Here is a 26,080-nt window from a genome sequence, read left to right as displayed (position 1 = left end):
TGAGAGCGAGGAGGGTACGGGGGAGAGACGCGCACCTGCGCCTCGACGCGACGGGCATGCGGAGTGAGCCTGTGGACGGCGCCGCGATCAACGACGGAGGACCAAGCGAGCCTAAGAAATGCTCCGTATTTAAAAGCACACACAGGTATTTAGACAACGGGCCTGCACAAGCGGAGAGCAGAAAGTTCGGCAAGTCATCGGGCCAGCTGGCACTTGTGGTACTTAAACGCTCAAGTTGAAGTTGAATGCCCGTCCTGTGAAAGACGATGTCATTCATGTGTTCCCCTCCGATAAGACCGTAGTGAAACATTGGATCCGTGTTAGTTGCGCGCGCAGAAAGAACAGAGCTGAAGAAAGAGTTAAAACATTCTGACTTACCGACGCTTTCATGAACAATAGACCCATTGTGTTCGAGCACAGGAATCGACACTTGATTGATTGATTGTAGGGTTTAACGCGCCGACGCAGCGCAGGCGATGAGGCGCGCCGTAGTGGAGGGCTCCGGATTAATTTTGACCACCTGGGGATCTTTAACGTGCGCCGAAATCTCGTACACATGGACGTTTTTGCTTTTCGCCTTCATCAGAAAAGCGGCCGCCGCGGCCGGGAATCGAACCCGCGACCTCGTGCTCAACAGCGCAACGCCTTAGCCACTGAGCCACCGCGACGGGTCAGGAATCGACACTTCGTCTTTTCCATTCCTCTTCATAAATTGCCAGAATTCCCTAGGGTTAGTTTTTATCCAAGAATGAAAAGAATCATAAAAAACACCTTTCGCTTGTGATATTGCGGACTTCGCGGCATTAAAAGCGTGCGGCAATTGTTGCGTTTTCTGGGGTGTCGGGTTCTTTCTCTACGCAGTGTATGCGCGATTCCTTCTTTCCAGTGCCTTACGAACTTTCCTCGTGAACCACGTCTTACCGTGTCGTTATTGTCTCTGATGGTCACGCTAGTGATCACGCAAATCGAAAATCTTATTTTAAATGCAGAGCATTTCAGGAACTCACGATGTCACCCGCGTTGGCGTCCGTATCGCTCCCCCTACACTATATAAATAACAGTTTCCGGCGCCCGGTTTCGAGCCCATGACGCCGCGGGCGGAACGCAAGGTGCCCGGCGCACTACCGACTGAGCCACGAAACCGACACAGATATCGATGCACCGAACGCACGGCTAGGTCAGCTGGTATACCCCCCAGGTAACCGATAATTGCGCCATTAGCGCCAATTTGTCCCCTGGTGCTTGGTAGGCCAAACTCTCCAACTAAAAAACAAAAAAAAATCACTGATGCTGCCATGGCAACGCTTTCGTTGATGCGCGAGGAGGAAACGCCGTGCCGCCTATTGTCTGCTATGGTGTGATCGAGCGCGCCTGTCTTTGTGTGCCGCAAGCGTGAACAAACACCGCTTGCATTTCGCTTTTCAGATAGTGTTGCTGCTGCGCATCTTGCTTTCGACAGCTTTCAGTTGCTAATTTGATTGGACTCTCAGCATGTGCAGAAAACATTTGTTTGGATATATTTATTAGTTGAATGCGCGTGAGGCAGCACGCCCTAAAGCGTGGCAATTTTGTTTGGGGCACAAAAAGTAGTAGGCGGGAAATGTGGTTTATTCACTGATTTTATTAGCAACGTATGGCAAGCGAAGTTCAATACATGCCACAAAAGCACACAGCTGTGTATCTCGTATAGTAAGTACAAATGTCCGCATTCTGTGTCGGTTACACAAACATAACAGAAATCTTCGAACAATTCGTCGTATATAGAAAATTGCTGCAGAGGTCACCGCGTTCATTTTCTGTACACAATACAATTCTACAGAAACAATGTTTCATAAAAACACGCGTTTGTGAATAATAAAATGATTATTACGTGAGATGACCAGCTCATTTCGCCACCATTAACAACCGCTCCATATTCTTATTCTCGCAAACTTGCTAGCCCAAAAAACCCTTTATAGCTAGCAAATGTTCTGCGCAATTTCGCCATACATCACACTTGGTAAATGGAACAAATACCACCATGGATATCAAGAAACACGTAAAAGCGAAACAAATATTGAGAGTGCAAACAAGGTACAATAAATGTGTCCTAGTACAGGTTGAAAAGCGAAGCGTCGCTCGGCCGTCGTGCAGGTAACTGGAACTTCTCGTAACACGGAATCCGAGCGGTCAGCTTCCACGTAAATAATTTTTGGGGCTTCTTTCCTGCTAATAAGCATTCAGAGAAACTGATCGTCGGAACGCTCTAAAGCCAAACCAGTTCGTCGAAGAAGCATTTAGGCACATTAGGCGAACATAATTTCCAAGCTTTTCTCTGGTGGAAAGAAAATGAAGAGCAACCACTCACCAAACCGATACCGAAGCGAAATTTCCGACTGCGTGTCCGCTGGCGTCAATCCGCTCATGAGAAACTGCCGACAAGTAGCTTCACTTGCTTACAACATTACGGACAAATGCGTTGTACCAAACAAAAAGAAATTCACTGTAAAGCAACAGCAGAAGATGTTTCGGTCCACCCAGCAGCTTTTTTGATAAGGATAGCGCTTGCTTCTTCATAACTTTCGCTGAATCAAAAGTGTGCTGACCTGCATGCCGTCCGCTGGGAAGCGGAAAATGTTCGCTGTGTTATTCCTTCCCGAGTTGTCGCACCGCACAGCACCGAAGCACGCGATGGGTCCTTTTCCAAGTTTCTCTGACATTTTGAGCCCGTTAGCACTCGCAGACACCAAAATTTTCACCTTCAAGGCATACTACAAAACTTCTACACGTGCACACGGTGAAAGCGGCAGGAGCAGACGGACAGGATGGCCGCAGAAGAGATAAGAGCGAAAGCGCCGCCCGTCGGCGCAACGAATGAAGCGAATACTAAATAAATAGGGCGCCAAAAAAGGAAACAGCCAAGAACACAATTTTTTTCTACACACAATGGAATCACTTTACTTTATTGCTGGGTATGTTGAAAAGATAAAGCCACATATGCAGAGTTGCTGAATTTTCGCTTGGCTACCAGCGTCATGGCGGCACTTAATTTTGCGATACCGAAACTAGCCGAACTTTCCGGCCCCTGCCGAACGCGCCTTATATCCTTCACTCATTTCTGGTTTGTTTCGAAAGCGCCACAAGTTGTCCCGCGCCTCCGAAAGATGGCGACACGGGTCCCGCGTTCGAGAGATACGACTTGCCGGCGCACCCCCTCGGAAATGCTGTGCATTTGATCGTGCCACTCGCGAGGGGGATGTCTTTCTTCTTTTCCTTTTTAAGTAAACACCAGACTTCTGCTATGCTCAGCGACTCTCATAATGTCTCAAATACGTCGTGATACGAGTCAAGTGCCAGCGAAATTTCATTGACTCGAGCCTTTCGGCAGCTGTATATTCGTCTGCATACACCATTAGTGGCCTTAGTGTACTCCGATTTCACTTTGCACAAAACAGAATTATGGTCACTTATGCCTGGCAAGATGAGCACAGGTTCCGTATCCACAGGCAAATTAGTAAAAAAGTAAGTCTAACACATTACTTCCACGCGTAGGTTGGCACACCAACTGCGATAGCGCAAATGAGTTGCTTAATTACATCAATTCTTTTTCCGACGTACTAGACACATTAGGCATGTGGCATTTGGCTTCCAGTTAATTTCGGGTAAATTGAAATTGCCACCGATACCTAAGGAATGGGAATTACTCATATCTAGGTCTTCCACTAGATTAGTTAGAACCTGTACCCTACCGCCAAGAGGCCTGTAAAAGGAGCAAACCGCTTGCGATTTTCCATTTTTTAAACGAAGTCGCTCCCAAACAGCCTCAGTAGAATCATCTGAATTACCCGCCGCGGTGGCTCAGTGGCTAAGGCGTTCCGCTACTGTGCACGAGGTCGCGGGTTTGATTCCGGCCGCGGCTGCCGCTTTTCTGATGGAGGCGAAAAGCAAAAACGCCCGTGTGTACGAGATTTCGGCGCACGATAAAGATCCCCAGGTTGTCAAAAGTAATCCGGAGCCCTCCACTACGGCGCGCCTCATCGCCTGCATTGCGTCGGCGCGTTAAACCCCCACAATCAATCAATCAAGAATCATCTGAATTGCTTAAAATTTGCGACTGTATTTTTTATCAACAAGAATAAACACACCACCCCCATGACAGCCTCTATCTTTTCTGTAACTAATGTAGTTGCTAGGGAAGACATCATAGTTCCTGTCGTTACTATCTAACCACGATTCAGTGCCCAAAATCATAGATGGTTCATTCATATCAATAAAGCCAAAAGATTCCTGTGTTTTGTTCCTGAGGCTTCTGGAGTTGACGATAAGGAACGATAACAACACGTCCTTTTCCCGGCTTTGTCAAACAGCTTGCACAACCCGCCCCACGGATTCGTCAGAAACATATTTCACTTTTTCAAGTAGAGTACGTCACGCTTAACGTACCATTTATCTGCCTCAGTCAGATGTTCCTTCGCATATTCAAAAACCACTTTTCTTTTCTTTCGCAACGGCTCAGAAAAATCTTTCGAGATTGAAATGTCCGTACATTTCAATTTCTTTGCCGCCAACAAAACCTTCTGTTTTTCCTTATCCGTGCTAAATTCAATTGTTGGGCATTGTTTTTCATTGTTAAATTTACCGAGTCGGTGTGCCGTTTCTATTTCCACATGGACGACTTGTAATACGGAAGTGCACAACTTGACTACACGTTCTACCGAATTCGCGTATGGCTCACGCGCGTCATCTCCGTCAATGCCAAAGAAATAAATTACACCTCCGACTACGGTTTTCTAGATCGCCCACCTTGTGTACCAACGATGCCAGGCTAGCCTGGAAGGAATAACCGCTAGACTTACACTCAGCAACTTTACTGTGCAATTCATCGAACCTGTCGATAGTTGCTTCAATCTTTGTCATACGTGCATTCAGATTAGCCATAGCAGCCTTATTATCTGCGTGGTACTTTTCAATATCGATTAGCTCTGCTTGATTTACGTCATCTTTTTAGATTTTGTAATCTTTTGACGTCATCTTTTGACGTCATCTTTTTAGATTTCCGCAAGACTTTCGACCGTGTTCCCCATGATAAATTGATTCACAAACTGCAGCTCACCGGACTTCCAAATTACCTAATTGTATGGGTAGCGGCTTACTTAAGGGACCATAGACAGTAGGTTGACGTAAACGGGCGATCTTCCCACCTTCTTCCTGTGAATTCCGGAGTCCCGCAGCGTAGTGTACTGGGGCCCTTGCTTTTTTTAATTCATTGTAATGATACAGTAGATGTCACGCATGACTCAGTCCAAATCCGTCTTTTTGGTGAGGATAGCATTCTTTTTTCTAACATTCAGCCCCAAAATAACAGCTCGCTCTAAACGTGGTGCTTAGCAATGTTCTCGCGTGGTGTGTATAGAACTTAACTTGGACAAATCGGTTCTTTCTTAGAATTTCAAACAACAAAAGCACCTTCTGTTTCCATATTCCGTTTCAAGTGATCCTTTAATTGAAGTTAATGAATATAAGTACCTTGGGATAACATTAACAAACACCCTAAGCTGGAATACACACATTGCTAATGTAGCATCGTCCACTTTTCGCAAGTTGTGCGTTTTAAGGCATAAACTTAGAGAAGCTCCACATCAGGTCAAGCTGGTAGCGTACAACACACTCACACGGCCGAAAATGGTATACGCGTGCGTTTTTTGGGACCCACATACAAAAAAGAACATTAACCCACTTGAGAAAATTCAGAGACCTGCAGTGCGCTTCATATATTCAGTATATGGTAGAAATGTCTCAGGTACCAAAACAGTGCAAAATCATGGGATTGTAACCTTGGAATTACGAAGAAAGTTTATTCGCCTTAAGTTTCTTTATTCTCTTATTAACCGCAGATTCGGTCTTGACCCCTCCCACTTCGTAACCCCTCTATCAACTCGGCGAACTCGTCATTCACACGCGTTATCTCTCACGCCGTTTTTTACTCGGACCGATTTGTTCATATTTTCCTTCTTCCCGGGAACAGTCAACGATTGGAATAACACTTCTGTAGAGGACCTGCTATCAGTAGAGCGCCTTGACCCCAATGTTTAAAATGGATACCTGTCATGCTTTAATCGTCATAGCCACTTTTCTGCGTATTGTTTTGCTGACCGCTTTGTTGCATTTCTTCACTGTTCTCACCCATTGTTGTTCCTCTTTTTTTATCATTGAGTTACTGATACTACCGATGTCTTGGCTCATCTTGTGTCTTTTCCAGTATGTACACAAGATGCTTTTGATGTTTTTGTGTGTGGCGATGTATGTACCCCTCCTGCTCGGGCTTATGGCCTGCAGTATTTCTTAAATAAATAAAATAAATAAATTTCATTTGGACCATCCTAAAGTTGTTGCACTGTCGTGTCATTGGGCCCAGGGTTTAGTTCTACATCGCCGCATAACAGCAACAGCAGGAAGTAAAATGCAGGGCGACGAAGCAGCTAAAAGTGCGTCTTCTTACCACGAGTAGGTCGCCTAGCTCCTGATTGCGAAGATACACTCGCAAACAGCACAGGGCGTGAAACCGGCAATGGAAAAAACACACTGCGCACGTTTGCTATCCTCTGAAGTAACCTGCATGAAGAGCAGCAACGACGTGAATGGCAGCGCCCGTTTCAGTCCCCCAATTCAGACTGAAGCTCGCCGCCTTTTGTACAGGGAAGTGGTGCTCGCTGACAGCCCATGATAGCTTGACCAGAGCTGCGGAGTGTCCAAAACCATCGGCACTGGAGTATTCCTCGGTGATGTTGAAGTGGGTGGTTTCGCAAAAGTTGCCTGCTGCGCATGACGAGTTGGTAACTTGCGACGAAGGCCGTTGAACGCTGTCCACTTCAGTGATAACGGGGCAGCGGCTCGTTACTAATCCAGCACTGACCTGCATGAAGAGCAGCAACCACGTGAATGGCACAGCCATAGCAGCGCCGGTTTCAGCGTATTGGGCTCCTGTTCCCCAGCGAGCTAACCGCAACGCAATAACAAATTCTCTGCTCGAAATAGTCTGCTCCGACAAGCCGTGGCTGAACGCAGTAGCCCCGCCCTGCTTGGGTTGTGTTCGCTTTTATCCAATCAGGGCTCGCTCAAAACGGACGCGTTTGAAATGGACACAAAACGGACGGAACTTAAGAATACCACCCTGGATTGACTTTACCCCGGCCGTTGACGACAATGGATCTTTCTTCTTCATCGGAAGCGTGGAGCAAGAAACTAGAGACACGTCCCTTCCCCTCGCCCATGCTGTGAGCCATTCCTTCTGTTAAGCCGATGATGCAGATTCCTGTCGAAAATTGGCCGGCGCTGAACCGACGATTCACAGTGGCATTTGTCAAAACGACTGATCACGCTAACCACGCATTATCGCCTGATATATTCCTGCCTCATTTCCACCTGGTTACCGATCCGTGATGTCGCAAACCTTCATTCACGAGGATCCTTTCTTCTCTCAGTTTCTTAGAGAGGTTGGTGCAAGCTTGCTCTGACGCTCGCATGGCGCAGCAGACATGTCTTAGTATTAAAAAAAATTAAAACCTGCAGTGAGCGTAGGCTACCAATGATAGCCTGGGAGAATGGTGAGGCAACAAAGCTCTGCAATTTTATTTTGTTGGCAGTAATGAATTTCTACCGGCGGAGACATGAACGAGCCACAGTGCGGAGGTATAAATGCAGTAGGTGTTTTGGCATGATGGTGTCAATGCACCTGGGCACCAGGATTAGCGTAGCCAACGCACTGGGAGACCAGGACTTGGCATATAATACCAGCCGTTATGAGCCCGCTGAGTCCGGATAGTGTCCATGCGTTCGACAACACTCGCACCTGCGAGGCCACACTCTATTAACTCGAGTAGCGTGCAGCCGTTCGGCAAGCCGAACGACTGCACCCATTGTCGGCGAGGAAGATATTTGGGGTATATAGCTCAATTTGCTGCTTTACGAAGCCATAAAATTAAAGAGGAAGAAAAAATTAGTGCCTTCCACTAAGCGCAGAAAAAGGACCTGCGAAGCTGGACGCAGAAGACGAAATGTACGAAACAAAACACGTTTGTTTGTAATTTGCGATCGAGGAATTAGCACATACTCCTATAAACGTTTGAATGCCTTGAGAGGTATTATAGTGTTATATTATAGTGCAGAAAGAGCTTCTTTATAATAATCACAAGCAAAGTGCTCCACGAGATTTAAACTATGTTTTCTTTTTTACGTCGTTGGAGAAAGTTCTTTTGACGCTGCGTCACGGACAGTGATACGTTTTGCGCTAAATATAGCGATTTCTGCTTTAATTGAATCTTTATCATTCATGTGAAAGCATTGCAATTTTTTGCGTCACCAACAGGTCTGGGCCAGAGCCAACAAAAGGACATTTTGGACTGCTTGCAGGCAACGTATCACACAGTAAGTATTGCTCACTCCCTCACCCGATATGCCAGTTTTGACGATACAATGTTTAGTTGTAACTTCCTGAGACACGGCAACTGTATCTTTATTAATTTTTAAGTAGATTAGCGCTGTTACGGTAATATTGTAAGGCCTCTCTATTGCCCAGGTGAGCCTAAAAGTGGGCTGCATTTATTTACAAAAAACGGGCGGCATTTATATACCTTTTCTCAGTATTTACCTTCATCTTTTGTAAATAAAAGAGACTTCGTGCAGAACTTTTTTTGATACACAAGTTATCAGTAAAACAAACTTCAGTGTATCTTATCCACAAGTTATTACTAGTTGTTTTATTCGGCGGGAAAACATTAGTAATGCTTCAAGTGCTGTGTTCGTCTTAGGCACGCACATAAATATTGTAACCAGTGAGACGATGGATATTGGTGGTTGATGACTGGCAGTAGTAGAGGTTTCGCGATGAACCTGTGACGTTGGAAGACGAGCTTCCACTCTTGACGAGACCAAACTACGTCGTCCACTTCTGGTCGTCAGTCGACGATGATTACCGATGGTGGTTTCATGATGATGAAGAAAGAGCCGAGCTGCAGAACAGCTGATAGGAGGGGGGTGAGTGTAGCCTGTTCGACGTGTTGATGAACACTAATGCTTGCGGCATTATCAAAGTTGTAGCGAAAGCTCCTTGGTTCGATGCCGGATTTCCGCATGAGAGATTTGTGTAGCGAAATGGAACGAGGATACCAGACGTCGGGCTATCGAAGATGGCTACGGCCGACTGCCGCGTGAGCCGCGCTCATGGAGCGAGCTCCCGCTGGCTACGCTCCTGGCGCGCTTCTTTCTCTTTATTCAACAAAGGTTATTCAGGGGCGGGTTCACACCATGCTCAAGGGCGGCGTTATTCCACGGGCATGAAGACTGTGGGCCCTGCCAGTTGCACTTGCAAATAGGATAAACGGCACATTCCTTTTGTGCATGAATTACTGGCGATTTAACAAACTGAACCTAATGGATATATATCCGCTTTCACGACAGGTTTCTACACAGGTTTCATAAACAGGTTTCTACACGCATGAATAGGCAGACGTTTTAACAGCACAGCTGTTTAGCAAATCGTTAGTTTGCTCACGGCGGTGGCCCGGACAGCTCACGGCGGTGGCCCGGTGCGGCGGCGCTCAGGTCTACCGATGCAAGGTTTCTCTTGCCAAGCATACTGGATTACACTTTTGCTTTTTCGCTGACGGCAAGATAAACGCGTTTTGATGCTGGTGCGGTCGGTGTGCCCGCCTTCTCCGGGGTGCCAGACCCCATCAAGCGGCTGGGATGGAGGGCTGCAGCGAAGCCGCTTTTGAAACAACCACCGTTTCGAATATCAATGGCGTCCTGGGCTGCCGGCTGGCGCCTCTACATCACTTCTTCTGGCGATCACGGCCGTGCAATATTATCTTCTCTCGCGCAGCGTGAATCTAGCGTGAAATAAACCCTCTTGAGCCTTCACGTAAGTCGTCATTGCCCGCGCAGTGCGACGCACGCTTTACGGATTATCAACAGCGTCTCGAGGCGAATTCGCAGATCGGTTAGGTAACCACTGCCAGTAAGTGTTTTCGCGGGTGATTATGCTACAACCGGGCGCACTTTACCGATATAAACATTTTAAATGAAGTGATACTTGTTCTCCTCCACCGCGCGGAGAGCGGAAGATTGGAGGCTTGGGGGGCTCTCTTAGCCACGTGCAGCGCATCTCGTTCCTTTTGACGATTCTAATCAAACAACCTAAAGGGCCCATGCAGACGAAACACAACTTTGCTTCATTCGAAAGATTGCGTCGGTAGCATCATGAAGAGCAGCAGAAAGTGCCAAGCGCAAGCATGGCAAATCGCCAGTGGCCAATTTGTCTGAGTTTGGCAATACGTAGATCGCCATTATTGGCTGGTGTTTGGGAAAGGTCACAAGCCAACAAGTGGCCAAGTTCTGGAAGGCCGATATTGGACATTGCTTGGCAAAGCATATTACCATGATAATGCCTATGCGACGACCCCCATGCTATTTTCATGCACATTTCTGGCGTTCCAGCCAGTCCTTATTGTCAATGCCTATTCTATTAGTTGTCTTGCGGCCCGATTTCTGGTTTAAACATGCCATTATACAAAAATTATTTATTGCGAACGCATTAAATATTTTCTCTAAAATGGCATGTGCCGATAAAGAATGAAGTCGCAAGGCACAATAAATGAACTGCATCGATTTTGGGAAGCAATTAACTGACTTCTCCGAAACAATTGTGCACCATAGCACACCATGCACATCAAATTTACAACGAGAAACCTGATTAACAGTGGCAAAAATACGAGATAAAGTTGTTCGAAGCTTAATCACGAAATCAAAACACAAACACAAGTGTAGACAAAAAATAAAAGTTCATGAAGCGCGAAAAGATCTATGCTTCCTTTAGCTGTCTGAGATGCCTACGAAACAGAAGCATTCAGGTGTAAGAAAACAAGACTCTCTTCGTCGGCAATTCGCCGAACTGCCAAGATCACAAAATGTAGTTCAACAGCACTCCTGTAGTATAGTCCAGCTTGGAAGACTTGTTCTCTCTGCTGCATCCTCCACTTGTCCACGGGAAACACCTCTACAATACGCAAAGGTTACAATACAATATTAAAATACACAAAAAATTCTTCACTAGAATGATCAATGCGCGCTGATCACTAAATACAGTACACAGTACTTAACATTCTTTAACGAATGCGCCTGTGAGAATATTCAGCCTAAAGTTTTAGTTTAATAACACTCACTCTCAAAAATAAAACGTACTGCACTTAATGCTATTTATTTTTCAACGCTATGCGTTACAACAGCATTTACTTAAATCGTTCTAAAGAAAACTGACCGGAAGTTCACCGAAACGATGCTTCATTAAAAGTTTGATACAAAGCAAGATGCCAACATTTCCGTAAAATATTTTTGTGCCCAATGTGGACACACAAACAATCGTAACAGACAGAAATATCGTTCCGTCTATGTTTTATTACGGTAAGTTTTGTTTTATAACAACGCGGGGCAGAGACCACAAGGCAACGCATTGCACAATGGGTTGTGAACGCAAGATCTTTCACGTTTTTTCGCAAGACATCTTTGTGAAACAGGAGGTAGATGAACAGCCCTGTGACCTTTTAATGCGTTATATCATTAAGAGGTAACCAAATAAAGCGGCAATTCTGAGCGACTCTACAAACCTAACTGATTGGTGTTGCTGTCGCCGCCGCTCACTTTTGCCTCGTCAGGCGCGCCACATGTGAACGGAACCGACGGAGAAGCCCAGCGGCAGTTAACTTACTTTTTCGCTCGGCGATATCTCTACGTAGCTCAAAGAAATTATGAAACGAAAGTTTCATTCAGAGTTAACGTTTATTCACGCCAGCTTAAAACATCCGTAACTCTCATACTACACACGAGTCTTGCTTCAATGCAGGCCAGACGTCGTCAACCTGCAGTGGGAGCGCGGCGGCCTGTGCAGAAAACACAAAGCTGGAAAGAGGACCGATAGAATTGCGGTTAAACAAATTGAAGCACATGTATGTGTTCGCTTGATTGTTCGCAAAAACCAACAAGACTAAGCAGCACTCAAGCGCGTGAACCGTTATAACCGACAGCCGAATTTTAGGCGGGAACGACCGCGAGCTCTCCCATACCACGCACTCAAAAGGGGAATGGGAACTTGAGCAGTCGGTCGCAGTTGGCCAACGGCGTTATTCCACCAGGCAGATATTCAAACACAGACACCGACTCCAAAACACACCTCCCAGACACCTCAAGGAGTACTATGGCAGTTCCAAAGCCACCAAAGAGATGGAGCCGTCGCAGCGTCGCAGCGTCCACCTCCCCAAATGCGGAGAAAAAGAACCGCGCAAGGGCACAACAGCCTGTAGTGTGTCGACACCGTTGCGTTAGAACGCACAAATGATCAATTTCTAGAGAACGTGTAACGCTACCCTCACACGCTATTTTGAATACGCTACGCTCTAGTTTGGATAGGCGGTGTTCCGTGGCGCGGTGCTGTGGCTGTTTATGTAACTACTTTTTGGTTCATTGCTGCCTGTTCACCATGCTAACCATCATGTTTGCACACTCCAGGCAATCGGCATGTGCTTGGCCAACAACCGTTTTTATGGGTCTGTAAAAGATCGGCGTGCGATGGGTTTTCCGCGTGGTGCTACTCCCGGACGCCGTTTCCTTGGCGCTGAATAAATGCTTCAGCCTAGTTACCGATGAGCGGCCGATAGCTCTAAAGCCGATGGGGGCCCATAGGCTCTCCAATTATTGGCAATTGTCCTGTACTGCTCTTGATACTGACACCACTTTTAATGTAAACTTCTCTTTCATAATTTCATAATGTAAATTTCTCTTTCATAAGCTTCATAATTAGGAAAAAAAGGCAATGGCCATTGAACTGAACTGAACTCAACTTACTAGCTCATTTCCCGCAACAATACCTCTGATGGCATAACGCCCAGATGTGCCGAAAAAAGCAAGTGTGAGGCCGAAAAAAGCAAGTGCAAGTTATGCTGGGGTCATATTCTTGCAGCACGAGATATTTTCGCTTCAATATAATGCATGTATTTATTTTATAGAAATAAGAATGGCCGGGTAAGCATAGAAGTTACAAAAATACACACAACCATTAAAATACCACAGTGCACTGTTGTTGGAACTGCGCACACTTGGCTTGTCTTAGCTGCATAGCAATATGACGCTTTCGTGTACCTGACGTTCAGGAGCGGTGGAAGAGCCCTGCTGCGCATGCGACAAATAGACAAAAAAAAAACAAAGAAAGCGACCCTTTCTTTTTGTAGGTTGTGACGTCATGGTGCTGATTTTTATTTGCCGTTGTAGCGGTATATAGGTGTTTAATTCGCTTGGGATCGTGGTGAGGCCACTCCCGAAGAACTTCGGGAAAACACTTATGGTGGTGTGCAGCATGTGATTGAAACGCCGCCTGTGTGCGGCCGTCTAATTTGTGAGTAGTACGTTACGACGGTGACCATCGGTGTTCTGCATAAATTCTGCCGCCTCGGTTTGCGAGAGTGATGAGTGCGCGACCGACGAACGTCTGCGCTGCATATTACTAGAGCGCCGTGTTGAGGCTGCCGGGCGTTTCGTCACCTACGAGGAGTGGCGAGATGCAGCAACGCCGGTCACATGAGGGCAGTGGGACGGCGCATGACCACTCAAATAGAAACCAATCTAGCCACTTCAATTGATTCGGCGCGCATAACTTATTTTGCACCGCACTGCTACGTAGAGCACAGTGCTGCGTTTTTCCCAGTATAGAGGAGTTAACCTGTGCGACGTAAGTTATAATTTTGTGTTCGGAGTTGCGGGGCAGGCAGATAATTTTCATCATTGCTAAGGTGTAGTAACTACTATGCTGAATAATCTGTGTGCTAATCACTTAGTTGGTGAGAAACCTTAAGCCAGCTAATAACAGGACATGCAGACCGGAGGGAGTTAGGGCTGGGCACAGGAGAAATGTTTTTTTTTTGTTGTTGTTGCTGCCAGCGGAAGAAACTAAGCCTTAATATACACATCCAGCCCTCAAGTAGTGAGTGAGAAATTGGTAACTAGTTGCGCTTAGATATGGTGCCAAGCATTTATCTTTATTTTGGCCCTCTCAAGTTACCGTTTTGAAAATTATTCCTTCTGGGACACGTTCAAGCTGGTATAATGCCATGCGTTCAACAGACGCTGAACAGTTCACCCAATATGTCCTTGATGTGTGCTGCCACATGCCGCAGATTAATAACGTACTTCAGCTGGTACTTTTAGCAAACAATCTTGTGATGGCCAATGCTTTCAAGTGCGTTTATTCTGTGTTTAGCATGATTGATCACATGTTTGCAGCAATCTCACAGCAAATAAGTTATTGCTTGTCAAACAGCACTAGATTACCGCTACATCTTAAAACTGAAACTAGTCAGGGATGAGATTTTGCTTGCCATTTTTCTATCTCCACCTCTGATGGCAATGAAAGCTGAGTGTTTTATGAAGATACAAGGAAAACTTACCTTTTCTATAGATATTTAAAGGTGGGTCATTATCAACTTTGCGTCTGGAAAGCGAATACAAACAGTTAAACATTGGTGTGAATTCACTAAAAATGTTTGAAAGCAAATAGTAAAAACTGGTTGCGAATTGGATATTTTCAAACCACACTATCTTTGTTTGCGTGTTTATAGAGTATATAAAATTTAATTACATAAAAAAGACAGCTTAGGCAGTCTAAACTAGACACGTCTCTATTCAGGTACGGTTGCTTGATATGCTTAAAAATTAATGTAATAGAGAAAATAAAAACAAAGACATAAAAAGTAGTGAAACAAGAATTTTGTATACACTGCTATGGAGAAATGTGGGTTCCTCAAAATAGTGTGAACACAGTAAGTCAATTGAAGTATATTTAATATGATAGCCATCAGGCACTCCCCCACCCACCCACAATCATTGAAAGGAGGCTGGGCATCCTAGTTGCTGGTTAGACCTTTCCAACCCCCCAGCAATGACGCTTGATTTTTCCACCGTGGCATAAAATTCACAGGAAACTTATTTTCACATTCTACATTTTGCTCTCTTAGTGTTGTACTTGACGTAACATACCCCCCAGTTAGCGAACACTTCCCTGGTGCAAAGCTTTTACATCAGGCTTTTGGCAAGCCTTACGTGTCATGCGGAACAACCAACCAGTTAGGTCTTACCGTGTAATCAAGCTTGAAAGATTGCAAGTCTTGCAGACGAGCAAACACTCCTTGCTCTACTATTTGTAAATTGCAAATAACAGTGATGAACATCGAATACCAATAACTATTCGCAAAGTATACTAACTTGCGAATGTTCACACACCTTCAAATATACTGCCTGGTCACTTTAGCGTGTGTAATAACTTTACATAAATTATTATAATAATGAAACTTAAAAATGCAGGGAGATGTTCATTATGAAAGTTTAATGCATTAATTTGAAATCATTGATCAGTGTTGGGTGCACTTGATTAGAAGGTTAACCACCCTCTCTTCCCTGTACTATGTCTTTCCTTCCTTTACAGCATGGGCATTTGCTTGGACTCGTGTTGCATAATGCGTTCTGTTGTGCTGTAGTATGTGTGGGTTTGTAGGAATCTGTACAGCGGTTTGGACTTAGATATCGGTGAGGGAGTCTAGTGGGTATTTTTTGCTTTCTACCACTCCATAGGTAGGAAATTTGTGGGCAGCAGTGCGTTGCGCTCTATTTCCTTGAAGTTTAACAAGGCGTAGTGTTCAGATGACGTAGATGATCGCTAGCTTTAGTATGCGTCGTAGTGTATTTGAGGTGTGATGCATATTTTTTGATTGAGGTGACATGCTTACTTGGAGTCGTGGTGGAATCTGTCATGAAAAGTTTGTATAAGTGGTAGTAGTGAGTGTGACGGGCATCAAGGGTATCTGATGAGTCCTTATGGGAGACGTCAAAGGATTTTGTGTTTAAATAAGCATCAAAACAGTTAACTGAATGATCCTAGGTAAGCAGGCTAATTGAGACTTCACCGTGGAAATTTTGGGTAAATGTCAAGCATGGCGCGATAAAAATGTAGAGACCGAAAAGAGGCGCACTATGAGCGAAGGTTAATTTTCCGTAAGAGGGATTACGAAGTAAACAACACCTTCATGTGACACTGGTCTAACACAACATGTGAAAACCAATTACAGCTGCTCCACACTTCACACGAATCATTCAGCCATCTATAATGCATCAATCTCCCATCTTTATCCCATAGGACTTACATATGTCTCGTTCCTGCTTCGTGCCACACAATTTCAGCACTTCCGTCATACTAAATTCTGGCATACAGCCGCCTAGTTTGCATGGAGTCTTGGACTGGAGCACCAAATTTGTTTCTCTTCCAGTCTTCAGCAATGTGGCATGGGCAGTGCCTTGTTTGTCCTACGTATCATCAAGATACATTGAAATACAAACAACAAATCACGTGACGTTCAGTACATGCTGTGCATCATGCTCACGGGCTGTGTGGCCAAAGTAGGAACAAGTTATAAAAATTCTTGTCCAACTTTTGTATGAAAAAAAACATTTGAGCATGTTAATTTGGCCCACTGCCGCATTTTGTGCGGGGTCCCGCTACCACTCAAACTTCGTCGCTGTGTACGCTCAAGCGGTAATCGACGAAAGTTCACAACGGAGGCACAAGTGGGCACCAAATAAGGTTGTGGGTGAAATCAATATTTTCATACAGCGAACGGTGCTCTCCTAAAGGGGCCCTGAAAGGCGTTTTGAGCACACTAAATGAAGTAGCGCAATCGTTAGATTGGGTCGTCAAGGTCATCTGGGCCAAGTATTACTCTTTTACGCGCAGCGGAAAGTTCACACTTTTGTTGCAAAGTTTGTGGCTTTTTTCTCACCCTTTCCTTCGTGTTTTTGGACGCCGCCATCTTAACATGTCTACATCATCGATTCCCAGATGTTCGTCATGAGCTAGACATCCTGCTATTGGGGGGCTTTTACACGCACTTCCGGCAAAGAGATGAGTCGTCTGCTCAGCGTCGGCTCACCGGCTGATCTGCCAGCGGCGTGCCGGAGTGCTTGGACATTTTACGATGTGATGATTGACGTCCCCGGGCCGGAGAGTGCGCCAGGAGACGGCGGTGAAATAGAGGAAGACGACGAGCGGAGAGCACGAGAGGGGTGTGTGGCGGCAGTGACCGCGGACGGGACAGCGCAAGGATTCCTCTCGGGAGGCGGTTCGAGGGCAGGCCAGGAGCGTTCGCGCACCGGGCTCCGAGAATCGTCCCGGGAAATGTTCCGGGACTCCTCTGCTGCAACGAGGGGTGCCTGTTCCCGCTGGCGAGATCCCGAGGCGTGATCCGGGCCGAGGTTCGGGGCGAGACCTAGAGTGACCAGGCACGAGCGCGGGCATCGGTGTTCCGACCAGGGGCCTCTGAGTCTTAAAAGGCGGCACCGAGAAAGTGTACCGCCAAGTCTCCGGACCACCGGCACCCTACACGGGGAGCGCTCAACACGTACTACCGACGTCATTCCGCCCAGCGTCGAATAGACTAGACGTGAGCGTATCGCCTCCTTTGTTTTCCCCTCCGCTCGAACTTTACTTCGGACTTGTGTTAGTTTCTTTTCGCGTCCGCGTTGCGAGTGTGCTGCATTGTGTTACCGTTATCGTTCCTAGTGCGTTTCTCTAGCGTTTGTGTGTCCGCCAAAGAATATGTGTTTAACATGTGCTGAACCCATGGCATCACTTGTCGTTGATCATCCTCCGCGAGCCACACGCCCGCCTGCTTAACACGCGGCCTCACAATTTCTGGCGTCCGCGACAGGACGCGTGCTCGAATTTCATCTAGAGACTAAGCAGGCAAGTGGGTGTGGCAAGCGAGGATGGAACTAGAAAAGTTGATGTCCATTGGGAAGGAGCTAGGACTGTCCGGACCAGCTCTAAAAGAATGGATTGACGAGGAACGCATAAAAGAAAGAGACCGGCGCGCAACTGAACGCGAGGCGGCTAAAGAAGCGGCAATACTAGCCCAGAAGACAGAGTCCGAGACCAGAGCGCGCATTGAGGCTGAACGTGCCATGCTGGAACTTAAGCTGCGGCTTCAAGAAGGGTCGCAGAGGTCTAATGATGTGGGAGGCCACACTGCGAATAATGCAGCACAAGGCGTCCACAGCCCTCACTAGTTCATTCCTGCCTTCAACGAGGATCGAGATGAGCTTGACGCCTACATCCAGCGTTTTGAGAGGGTGGCAACCAGTCAAGGGTGGCCCTCAGACAAGTGGGCGCTGTCCCTACACTTGTGCTTGACTGGTGAAGCTCTTAGTGCCGTTGGTCGCATGTCTTCTGAGGATGCCATGAATTACCCTAAACTAAAGAAGACCCTACTACAGAGGTTCAGATACACCGAGGAGGGCAACAGGTGCAGCTACAGGAGTCCAGCCGCAGGACTCGGAGACAGGCCGTCAATTTGCGGGCCGCCTACTTGGCTACTTTGACAATTGGCAGGAGCTGGCCAAAACGGAGCAGACGTATGCCGCGCTCCGAGACAGAATGGTGGCCGAGCAATTTCTCGACAGGTGTCACGAGAAGCTAGCCATTTTCCTCAAAGAGAGGGGCTACAAAAACCTGGACCAGCTAGTCAAAGCAGCTGACCAGTACCTCGAAGCTCGAGGTCTCAACAACTTGGCAAGAAGTCGAGAAGACGAGAGGGGCAGGCCACCTGAAGTTGACAGGCCTCCTGACCAGCAGGACCGTAGGGCGAGGCCTTACTGCTTGTTATGTAATAAGCAGGGCCATTGGCCAGCTGACTGTTGGACGAAGTCGACGTCTCCGGGTTCCAGCCATGCCATCAAGAAGAATGCCTTCTGCTTCAGGGGCCGTAATCTCGGACACCGGGCTGAAGCTGGCGCAAACCTGCCCGAGAACCAGGGCCAAGCAGCAGGTTCATTGCCTGGAGCCAATTCCTTTGCGATGGAAGCGCCGACCAAGTCTCAACGACGCCACGCTCCGCCAGAGTATCACTGCGGAAAGAGACGCGAGGTGTCTCAGGAAAAGAACCCGGTATTAGCAAGCACGGTTCTTCGAGAAGGCAGCACCCGGGTCCCAGCAGAACTGCGTGGTCGGAACCTGCCATTGTCTTCGCCAAATGTACCAGGGTTGAACATCCACATGCGCAAATCCGCAAGAACAATGCTGCAGGTACCTGCCGTTGCTGACAGCCCCTGCACTATCACCTCTGCTGACTTATGTGCGCTACAGCAGCAAGACCCTTCTCTCTGAAAGTTTTTGGGCGAGGTCGGCAGAAAGGTGACATTCAACGGAGCGGTGATCGAGTTCGGGAAGACTGCTGGTATTCTTTACCGACGGCATCAGTTGCCCTCCGGAAAAGAAAGAAAGCAAATCGTCGTCCCCCAGGATCTACGAGGCATCGTCTTGGACAAGGCCCATCAAGGAACCCTCGGTAGTCACAGGGATATCAAGCGAACCATGGAGCGCGTCTGCAAGGATTTCTACTGGCCTGGGATGAAAGCTGACGCTGCAGGCTTCGTAAAGTCGTGTCACATTTGTCAGAGCGCGGCGCCTCAATACCGAGTAGCCACGAGAGATCGTGCCAGGGATCGAAGCATTTCGGCGTGTTGCAATCGACGTGATCGTCCACCTCTAACCCACAGCCAAGAAGAGAGACCCCTAGGGTTCAAGGTGACACACGCGCCCATTGATAAAGCTGAAGGCGGGATCGTTAATCGGACTTTGGGACTATGAGCGACTGTATGCCGAAAGTTCCCAAATATTCTACTTCAGCAGGAGGACAGCATTAGAAAACTATTTCTAATACAGGTATTAGTTCATCTTTGGAGCGGCTATGACACTTTAGCTCTCTACGTTTAGCGAGAGGCTACAGCACTTTAGCGAGAACGTAGGTGCAGATTACTTGAGCCGTATCTCCGCGTCGTGATCATGCTACTTTCTTGCTGGTGTACCGAACGTAGAAAGAGCGACTATTTTAGGCTTTTATTTCGAAGACTGTTTCGGACAGTACTCTTGTGCTGGTGCTAGTGGTGCTAGCACGTCTGACGCGACAGAACGTTCTTCCGTGTGATACGTCTCGTCGCTGCCGTGGTGACATTCTGTGCCGAGTTTTGTTTCTCCTAAACAAACCTCTCGGGAAGGGGGGTGAATGTGATGATTGACGTCCAAGGGCCGGAGAGTGCGCCTTTTTTTCCCCTCCGCTCGAACTTTACTTCGGACTTGTGTTAGTTTCTTTTCGCGTCCGCGTTGCGAGTGTGCTGCATTGTGTTACCGTTATCGTTCCTAGTGCGTTTCTCTAGCGTTTGTGTGTCCGCCAAAGAATATGTTTTTAACATGTGCTGAACCCATGGCATCACTTGTCGTTGATCATCCTCCTCGAGCCACACGCCCGCCTGCTTAACACGCGGCCTCACATACGACAAACAAAACAAGTGTAAACAAACGCTTAACCGTTCGTATTGAATGCAACACGGCCATAACACGACATGGATATTCTCTTACCTGAGTACGTTTCATAAAGAAAGCGTTGAAGCCCCGTGGCACTTCTTTCGTGCAATCGCAGAGAACGCCCTGAGCCGAATGCCCGGGTTTGACGGATACATTTTTTTCCACTTCAAAACAACCCAGAGATGCGTTTCGAAAGAACACAACGTCACAACATGCGTTGCAAGTCTGAACCGCGATTGACAGACGATGGGTTGCCTCCTCCTGCCCGTCGTAAATTCGGCACTTACCTCGCGCGCGGTTGCGGGGACGAACAGCAAGTCACTTAACTCTGGCGCGCAAGCCGAGATGGCTTTTAGCCACGCACACTGCACATACCCCATGCGAGGTTGAGTCATACGTAGCTCGAGAAAGATAATCCAGACCATGGGAAGCACTATCCACCCGCAGAAGCACAACGTCGCATTTCATCGCGAAACAAAGGCGTCCACAACACACACACCATCGCCTCCTGTAATGCCAAACGCATCTCACTTCCCAATGGGAGTGAGTGGTACGCCTGCAGTGCCCACATGTCGCGAGGTGGGGCCCCGAGCTGAACCGGGATCACGCAACCGTAACTGACTTCTGGGGGCGGTTTGTGCCTTGTTGCCAAGGCAACGGATGTTTGAGATTGTCAAAGAAATGGCGCTCGCTCCAGCGCTAGAAAGTTCAGAGCCGCGCCGAAGCATGTTTTGCCAACGTTGCCGCTCTCCACCACGCGTCGCCCCCAGCTGAACTGGTCACATGATTGAAGCGTTTTGTGCACGGGTTCTGTGTCGGTTTAAAATGTCTTTTTCACATGCCGCCGGCAGGAATTACCACCACCGCAAAATAAGACCCGGCACCAGCGGGGCCACATCTGATACGGAGCTTTTTGGATAAACAGTGCGCGGTGCATGAGGGGCATGAGGGACCGAGCGCACGATCGTCCCCGAGCGGCTGCGAGTTCGCCGCCGATTAAAAGTCACGTGCTGCCCTGCAGCAACGCACACCGCGAAAGGGCAAGGCCAGGCCGCCGCACAAATGCGGCCAGATTTTTCGTTCGCTTTTCCAGCCTTGAGCGGAGTGAGGGATTCAAGGGTTCAACAAAGCTTGCCCGTAGCAGACGGCAGTATGAGCAGCGCGATAGCGGAAGTACGTCACCGCCGAGGAGCGCAGCATTACGGGAGGGAAGGCTGGCGCGCCGTCAAAAGCGGAGAGTAAGTTGAAAGGAGGAGGAAACGCGGCGCGACGATAATGCGCGGTTTTTGATTTACGATTTCTCAGCTAATACTCATCGCTTTAACAAAATTCGTGTGGGAGGAGATTGCAAATACATTGTCTTATTTGGTTACATGTACATCCATGCATCGGCGAAAGGTATTTCAGGACCCCTTTAACACCCGCGTGCACGTTGGTCTAACTGGGAGTACACAATACCTTAGAATAACCGCACGAAGCCTATCAACACTACCAAACCATCCGCCTCAACCCCCTACCAGACAAGATACCCTTGCACTCCTCGGATATCCAGTAGCGCCCCAAGAACAGCTACGTTTCTTCCTTCACGTCAATCAACACATTTGTGCGGCTCTTATAACGTGAAACACGCATCCCATTACAAGAAAGCACGCCTCAAAGCAGAGGTCGATGCGGTTGCTAATCTCTAAGCATTAGGGAGCCCTACGACGCGCAACACGTACATCGCATGCAACACCTTCCAACCCGCCCCCACAGTCACAATGGTGGACCACCAGGGAACACATCCCAGAACCACCACAATATGCACATCTATAAACACTGCTGAATAAATTGCCGTCGCCCTAGCAGCCACACCAAACTGCGAATACGGTACAGGCATCGAGGACTTCCAAGTCGGACGCCACAGTTTCCAGCTGACAACATATCACCCTTTGGCCTCGAAATTCTCAAAAGTGACATGCAGACAGAATTTGTATTATTCGAAATATTTTGTGCTTGATAGTGCCCTTACACTTAAGCGGGACTTGAAGGAGGACGAAGGTGCCCCATTTTTCTTACTGCTAATCACTCGGTGCTGCACATTGAACGCAAGTAAGAAATATGTACGAGGATGCAGCAACTTCTTGTAAGGTAAGCTCTAGTCTTTAGGTAGTGCGCAGATATCATTGCAAGGTAATGAATGCAGTCTGGGGCAAAATCGCCATTGCGCGCCGTTGTGCTGTGTTGTTTTATGCCTGTGCTCTTTTATGGCTGTCTGCAGCTGTAGCCCGCTGTTTTGCCCAGTGCTGCTTGTTGCGTTCTTTCTTCTCTCATGCTGCGTTCTCGCCGAACTAGTTGAAGTGCATCTATGCCGCTTTTTTTATCTTGTGCTGTGTTGCCAAGGTGCCTGGCAAACTAGTGCTTAGTATTGTACTTGTACCCTCATGAAGCATACAAAAAGGCGATCCAAACGTTTCACGGAGCACGCGACCATCGCCCAACTTGGCCAAAACTGCGTGCCTGGTCTATGAGTAGTTATGCAGCATATAGCCAATGTCGCGGGAATATCTGACGACTCACTCATCTCGATATACTAATACTCGTCTTATCGCCGGATAGAGAAAACGCGCTCGGATACCTTCCCTGCTCGTCGAGGCGCCTTTAGTATTTTAAAAAAGAATTGGCTTGTCTGAGTTCTGAAGAAAACTTGTTCCTCGGCGACGGGCGCTTACGGCTACGTCAAGACTGCCACCACTTGCAATCAGCTTGACTTCCGTGTTTCGCAATTCGCTTGGCAGTGAGTTTGTAGCGGCATTTGGTTTAAGCGCTTGACAACAAATTTGGCAACAGCGACCGAAATCATCATGCTCGTCTCAAGGAGACCCGTGAAAACATAAGAAAACAAAACAGCAGGCGGCTATTGGCCGCGTTGCTTTCACCGTACAAGCAGGTGCTGAGCGGAAGAGACTACGTGAACCGAATGAAAACCAGCTACTTCAACACAAATTGGCTTTATTACATGGTAGAGGTGAAGTTAAACATATTTTCTTAGAAGATAACGTTTTGCTCGATACCGCATGACTATAACCCCGTCCACATTACTCGCAGTGTGAATGGGCGCCCAAGGCCGTGGACATAATCATAATTAAGCGCGTTTGGGCATGAGTTGTTGCTGTTTTTTAATTTGCCGCCAGCATGGACAGCACAAATAATGGAGCTCCTCGATTATCAGTCCGGGATCGCCAGTGGACTGCCCGAGACGCGATCCGGCGCTCGTTTTTCCCATGTATTCCTATGGGGCTTCCGGTCCGAGGGCAGTCCTCGGACTACCCGCGGACCGTCCAGGACTGGTAAATCGAGGAGGCCCAATGATTATACAGGCGCCTACAACGCACTGGCACGTTCGCACGAATGTGGACTGCGGAAGGCACGCAACTGAGTTCGGAACGCTGCATATGTACCACCGTGCACGGCTTAGCGTCGCTCTCTTCGTGGCGCCAACTAGACCTGAAGAACGGCGTTTCCTTTTGTGTTATTGGTGCCTAAAGTCGGCAAAGCCGTTTTTAAGCAATTCTCAACTCTCCAGAGACGACCTATTGGAGACGTTCCGCGCGGGGATAGCAACATCGCATCGCAGCTGCGTCTGCGCAGTTACCGATAACGGCAATCAGCGTGCGCCCGTCAGCGCAGACGTCGCCTCTAAGCGTGAACAGACACAGGAACGGGAACTGGAAACAACATCAGCGCTTACTATCAAATGAAATATTTATTAAAATCAAAAACACTTATATACCATGCCAATACTCAGTGGTGGGTGACTTATACCATCCGAACCCCTAATCCGGATATGAAAGGCTTTATCAATTTCCATGGTAGCATGGCCTCTGTGTTTAAAAAGCACTTGCGTGTCTGTGAAGCATGGCTTACAACCGCAGTCTGAACAATACAGCGCCAGGTGTGTGTAGGGCCTTCCTTTCAAGAAGGAATGATGCTCCCTCAAGCATACATTGAGGCAGCAGCCGGTCTGGCCGACGTACAGCCGACCATAGGACATAGGAATGCAGTACACAACATTCGCCATACGCCGGAAAAACTGCAGCCTGTGTTTAATCAACCAAACACGTGTGCAAACACTGTCTCAAGTATCACGCATGTTACTCAGCATGCTGCGCAATCTGCCTAGCTTATTCCTAGCCGAGAAAACCACCTTAATCCCGAATCTGTCAGCAGTCTTCTTACGGCGATGCGACAGCGCATGTACATATGGTATGACCGCCACTTTTTTATTCTGGTCGGTATCTGTTATGTGATGCGCGAACCCTTTAAATTGCTTTACAAGACGCTGACAGATCGCCTCGAGCACGGGGAAAGGAAAACCAGCGTTCTCCAGCCGAACTACTTGCGCATTTGCTCGGCTGCTCGGCTCGAGAACGCTGGCGAACGCTCGCCTGGAGAACGCTGGTTTTCCTTTCCCCGTGCTCGAGGCGGTCTGTTAGAATCTTGTAAAACAATTTAGAGGGTTCGTGCATCACATCGCAGATATCCACAAGAGTAAAAAAGTAGCGGTCATACCGTATGTACTATTATGAGCAATATGAAAGGGAACACAGGAACGCGTGGCAAACAGCCTCGAAACAGACTCGGAGCGATACGCGGATGGCGCTGTGAAAAACGAAGGGGGAAAGGAGGGCGCTCTTCCACTAACTGTTGGCACCCCTACCACGCTGGCATTTCTACAAAGCCGCAGCTTACGTCATTTCACCGATAATACGGTATCGTCGGACAGCCGATAAGACGCACGGCGGGAATGGGAACAGTTGTTAGAACAGCGTCCCCCTTTCCACTTTGTTTCGGACGGCGGCCGCTGCGTATCACTCATAGCTGGGTCTGAGGGTGTTTTCCACGCGTTCCTGTGTTCCCTTTCATATTGCTCATAATAGTACATGCGCTGTCGCATTGCCTTAAGAAGGCTGCTGACAGATTTGGGGTTAAGGTGGTTTTCTCGGCCAGGAATAAGCTAGGCAGAATATGCACTATGGTGAGCAACAGGCTTCATTCCCGAGACAGTATTTCCACACGTGTTTGATTAAACACAGGCTCCAGTTTTGCGGTGTACGACGAATGTTGTGTACTGCATTCCTAGGTCCTGTGGCTGGGTGTACGTCGGGCAGACCGGCCGCTGCCTCAATGTACGCTCGACGGAGCATCATTCCACCTTGACAAGAAAGGCCGTACACACACCTGGCGCGGCACTGTTCAGACTGCGGTTGTAAGCCATGCTTCATAGACCCGGAAATGCTTTTTAAACACAGATACCGTATTACCAGAGAAACTGCTGAAGCCTTTTATAACCGGATTACGGGTTCGGATTGTATAAGTCACCCATCACTGAGTATTCTAGATAAAGAAGTGCAACTCCTTAAGGAGAGGTGGTAGAGGATAAGGGAAACATAAAGAAGAGAAGCAAAGGGGGCGGTTGTATTCATGTACCACCGTACGCATGTGAGACGGTAACACGTCCCTGATTGTTGGGTCTTGGCATGGTATATATGTGTTTTCGATTTTAATAAATCTTTCAGTTGATAGCAAGCCCTGGTGTCGTTTCCATTTCTCGTCCTTGTGTCTATTCACGCTTACGTTTTACTCATGGTTGTTCACCAACTAGCTCGTCTC

The 26,080-nt window shown here is 47.7% G+C and overlaps 1 protein-coding gene across 1 annotated transcript in view; it reads left to right on the top strand.

Moving 5' to 3' along the window:
* The window catches only part of LOC144173452 (uncharacterized), a 103,189-nt gene that overhangs the window by 6,631 nt on the left and 70,478 nt on the right, over window positions 1-26,080 (top strand). The window contains exon 2 of the mRNA XM_077701874.1: window positions 8,345-8,403. Coding sequence (XP_077558000.1) covers window positions 8,345-8,403 — 59 coding nt within the window. The remainder of the gene's footprint in view (window positions 1-8,344; window positions 8,404-26,080) is intronic.

The sequence above is a fragment of the Haemaphysalis longicornis genome, unplaced genomic scaffold (genome assembly GCF_048455015.1).
Source record: "Haemaphysalis longicornis isolate Haplotype H1 unplaced genomic scaffold, Haemaphysalis longicornis Haplotype H1 scaffold_3, whole genome shotgun sequence".
NCBI lineage: Eukaryota > Metazoa > Arthropoda > Arachnida > Ixodida > Ixodidae > Haemaphysalis > Haemaphysalis longicornis.
This window is presented reverse-complemented; position numbering and strand designations above follow the sequence as displayed.